This window comes from Phaeoacremonium minimum, assembly GCF_000392275.1.
Source record: "Phaeoacremonium minimum UCRPA7 unplaced genomic scaffold PA7_03_scaffold_62, whole genome shotgun sequence".
NCBI lineage: Eukaryota > Fungi > Ascomycota > Sordariomycetes > Togniniales > Togniniaceae > Phaeoacremonium > Phaeoacremonium minimum.
This window is the reverse complement of record NW_006920969.1, coordinates 20,998-25,418: the sequence shown is the minus strand read 5'-3', so window position 1 is coordinate 25,418 and position 4,421 is coordinate 20,998. Positions and strand designations below refer to the sequence as shown.

The following is a 4,421-nucleotide window of genomic DNA, read 5'->3' as shown; positions in this document are numbered from 1 at the left end:
ATGCGCGCGCTTTTGCACTCGACCATGTCGCGGTGGACGGCCAAGAAGTCAAAGGTCGCTGCAGCGCTGCTTTTCACGACGGTAGCGCTGTGGCTCGCCGTCAGCTTCCGTCATTCGCGGACCGTCGCTGGCCTCGGCCCCCAACCAGACGCCCCCAAGCCTGAACCACCCACATACGACCTCTTTGGCATCAAGAACCTCAACCCGTCGATAGAGATCGCGACCCTCAACTTGCACGCCTCCCCTTCCAACAAGAAGCCCGCGACTAAGTACGACATCCCAATTGACCTCCCCCAGTTCTCAAAGGTCCAGCTCGACACTCCCGCCGCCAATGTCTCGACCTTTGAAGACGAGCTCCTCCAAACCCTCACAAAGACATCGGCCACGGCCACGATCGACGTATACGTGAACAACCCCACGCCCGATGCGTCGCACATAATATTCGGCGCTGCCACGACCCTCAAGCGCCTTCCCGATGCCCTCCGAGGGTTCAAGCACTGGGCGGCGCACACCAATGCGCACTTCGTCATCATCGTCGAGCCGCACAACCCCGAAAACCTCGAGGAGCCCTCCGCCGCGAATATAACATCACAGTTCGAAACGGCCGGCGTCTCCGTCGAGATCATCGAGTCCGAACTGGGCTACATCGACCGCTACGTGTCGCTCGTCGGCCTGATCCACGACCGCCTCACCCCGAAGACGAAATGGTGCAGCATCATTGACGACGACACCTTCTTCTTCCAGATGGAGACGCTCCTAGCAATGCTCTCCAAATACGACACCACGCAGCCCTACTACGTCGGCACCACCTCCGAGAACAAGTGGAACGTCGACGAGGGCGGCATCTGGGCCATTGGCGGCGCGGGCGTCTTCATCTCAGTCGCACTGCTGCGCGAGCTGTACCCGCACGCCGAGGACTGCGTGGCGCTGCCCAACATCTACGGCGACGGGCGCGTCAGCGACTGCGTCTTCAAGTACACGACGACCAAGCTGTCGTTCGAGCACAGCCTGTACCAGCTGGACCTGCACGGCGACGTGACGGGCTTCTACGAGGCCGTGCGCCCCCAGCCCGTCAGCGTCCACCACTGGAAGAGCTGGCACCACCACGACATGCCGCTGACCGCCGCCGTCAGCGCCGCCTGCGGCCAGCCCTGCGTCCTGCAGAGCTACGCCTTCCGCGACGGCTGGCAGATGACCAACGGCTTCTCCATCGTCAAGTACAGCTACAACGAGACCGAGCTCGCGAGCCAGGTCGAGGCCGCCATGGAGCACACGTGGAAGATCACCCTGTGGGACATCCAGTCCAGCTGGAAGTACACCCTCGACCCCCTCAAACCAAGGGACGACGGCAAGGTCCAGTTTATGATCGAGAAGGCTGATGTGGACGAGAAGACGGGCGCGGTGACATTACATTACGTGAGGAGAAGAAACGGCAAGGGCCAGGCTATTATACGAGTCGTCTGGTCAAAGAACTAGACGAGAATATCCCCTGATCTGGCCTGGCGAGCGCCGAACAGAAAACGAGTTCTGAGCTCGCCCGCCGGGCTTTCGACAACATTTGCTGGGTGTTGCTGGATGGTGGTTTGTTACGAGCGCGCATCTTGACAGCATGGACCAACGAAGACGAGTCTGCTGAATAGGAGTCGGATCGAGTTGATTTTTTGCATTGGTACGGAACGAAATTTGAAGATATAGAGTAAGGCATATCCATGACGGTGTGCCGAATGACCAAACCCCCCATCGTGGCATCGATCTGGATGGGAGACCAGCATGTGGCCGCTTGTCCCCAGCGACATAAACGATGTATGATATTAGATAGAGTGTATACGTTCTCCAGCATCAATGTTAATACGAGCATTTATCCTACACGCGCAGCTCATCAAGGTCTAGTGCAGTTAACTTCTGTAACGATGGGGTAAGGCAGAGAAGCGACTGCTGTACGGAGATAGTAGCAAGATCGACGTTCTATATACCTAATCACGCAGTCTGACACCGGTTGTTCGATGCTCAACGGTGGACACCAAAGGAGTGCATGCCATGTCGACCTTTATTCATACCTGATGTGGTCGTGCTACGGGGTTAGGCAGTCTCACAGCCTGCCCTCCTCAGATAGAGAAGTGTGTCTTTCGGATTACTGGCTAGCAGCTCAAGTTGTATATGTTCGCGGTCCCTGACTTGACTGTAAAGAGGCATTAAACTTAGTAGTACGGCATGACAATAACAGCACAATCAAATGGAGGCCGATGCCATCTGGAAGTGTGAGCATGCTCCCAGCTCACGGACCCACGCTACGCGAACGGCGTCGTCCCTAGCACGCCTCAATATTCATGCTCTAGGCCACGTCCGGAGCTGATTTGACCACGCCTGCTGGCAATTACGAGTGGAGAGGTTCCAATGGCCCGGGTGACATTTGGGAGCATCGCTTGGCGGTTTCTCCAGCGGCTTGCTTGTGTCTAGCCAAAACGCCTCGCCGAGCTCTTGAGAGGTCTAGATTTGGCCGTGTAATCTGCCATCCTCCTCGTCCCTAGAGCAGTTGAACATACATCACGAAAGCGGTAACTACCCTGTTGTCTCTAGCTCACATCAATCGTCTTCATGGTTTGTCCTCTATGTAGCCTTCCCTGTTGATCATTTTGAAAGTGACATTTGATTGTAGCATCGTGGCACCTGCTGACAGGCTCGGTCCAGTTTGTCGGGTCTCGAGGCTTTGTGGAGGATTCTGGGGGAACCTGTCGACGCTTTGACAGTGACAGCGTGACTAGGTCGCGATCCCTGCAAGCTACGATTTTTGGATCACGCTAGACAGGTCTTCTTATTTGACACTGCTTTGACTTGCAGCCTGGACAGGGAACAAGGGGGAAGGCTTCGATGGCTTCAGTCTTGAATAGAGGCTACAATGGCCCTGGACTTGCTGATCTGTCACAAGAAGGAGGTATTCTTGGTGTTGCTATTTGACACTAGTTGAGAGGTCTGAACATCTCCAACACATCTGTCACTGAAATAGCGTGTCTGCCCCCTCTCGTCCCATTTCGAGGCGCTGTGATCCCAATGCGACTCATATCCATCCTCAACTGCTCACAGTCATCGTTGCTTGGACGGCCATCGTGAACCGTCGACCAAAGATGCTAGGCAAATCGCCGGACATAGAAAGTTGAGCATTATTGCTCGCACTACCACCCTTCCAAGCCGAGAGCACCTCCCAGTCGAAAAAGACCGAGATGATGTCACGAATCAACCATGATGGGTCGAAAGACGAGGAGTCTAGAACTGCGCTGGTGGTTGGGATAGCAGTCGCATTTGCTGCCGCCTCAACACTGGTCATGGCATTGCGCTTCTATACACGTTTCGTCATATCGAAAGTCGCTGGCTGGGATGACTGGACCATGTTAGCTGCGCAGGTTCTGTCCATTGCAGTGTCAGTATTGAAGTGTGCAGGTACATTGCAGGATGTCCTCCAGTTACCAATTCATCATGCTGACCATATAAATAGAGGCCCATTTTGGCTTAGGCCGTCATGTTTGGATGGTATCAGATTCTGACAGCCTCCAACAGCTCAAGGTTTGCTTCACCCCTGAATTAGATAGATTTATGTTAACCAATCCCAGATTCTCTTTGCAGATATCATCCTATACAACCTCGGCATGAACATTGTGAAGATCTCTTTCCTGATACAATACCGTCGCATATTCTCTGGCCATGTAATCCAGAAAGCGTGTCTCTGGTGCATTTATGTCGTTGCATTGTGGGCTGTGATCCAAGACATTTTACAAGGTGTTGCCTGCGTCCCGATCGCTTCCATCATTCCCGGAGCTTCGAAATGGTGTCTAAACACTCTCCCAGTCTGGTATATCTCATCTAGCGTCAACATCTTCAGCGACTTCCTCGTTTTCATGATTCCACTGCCGACCGTCTGGAACCTTCAGCTCCCAAGACGTCGCCGTTTCTTGGTAACTGGTGTCTTCTGTCTAGGCTTTTTGTAAGTATAAATACCACTATAAACGAATATGGCCCTAACGCAGGCAGCGTTTGCATCATCTCCATCATACGAATAACCTTTCTCCGAGAAGCTGCTGTTGGCGACGATCCAACGTGGGACAACATAGACGCTGCTATCTGGTCCATCGTCGAGCTCAATTGTGCGATCCTCTGCTCCAGTTTGCCAGTTATTCGCCCGGTTCTTGCTCAATTCATCCCTGCCATGTCTTCAAGCCCACATAACACTCCCCGTCTGTATGAGAGATACGGGTCTGGAGAAACGGGTCCTGGTACTGGGAAACGGAGGATAGACCGAGTTAAGACTCCTGCGCAGAAGACGACAAGTGAAGAGGAACTTGCGCTGAGCCCAATGGACAATCGGCAAAGTGAAGCAGGAGTATACACAAATTGTTCAGCAGATGCTCGGTCAGACGAGAGTCTTGAGC

General features: G+C 53.7%; 1 protein-coding gene across 1 annotated transcript; it reads left to right on the top strand.

Annotated features, from left to right (window-relative positions):
• Positions 1 to 1,476, top strand: UCRPA7_1106 (hypothetical protein; the record flags this gene model as incomplete). The annotated part of the gene is made up of 1 exon (XM_007913693.1): positions 1 to 1,476. The coding sequence occupies one exon, from the start codon at positions 1 to 3 to the stop codon at positions 1,474 to 1,476; it is 1,476 nt and encodes a 491-aa protein (XP_007911884.1).
• Positions 1,477 to 4,421: the final 2,945 nt, after the last annotated feature.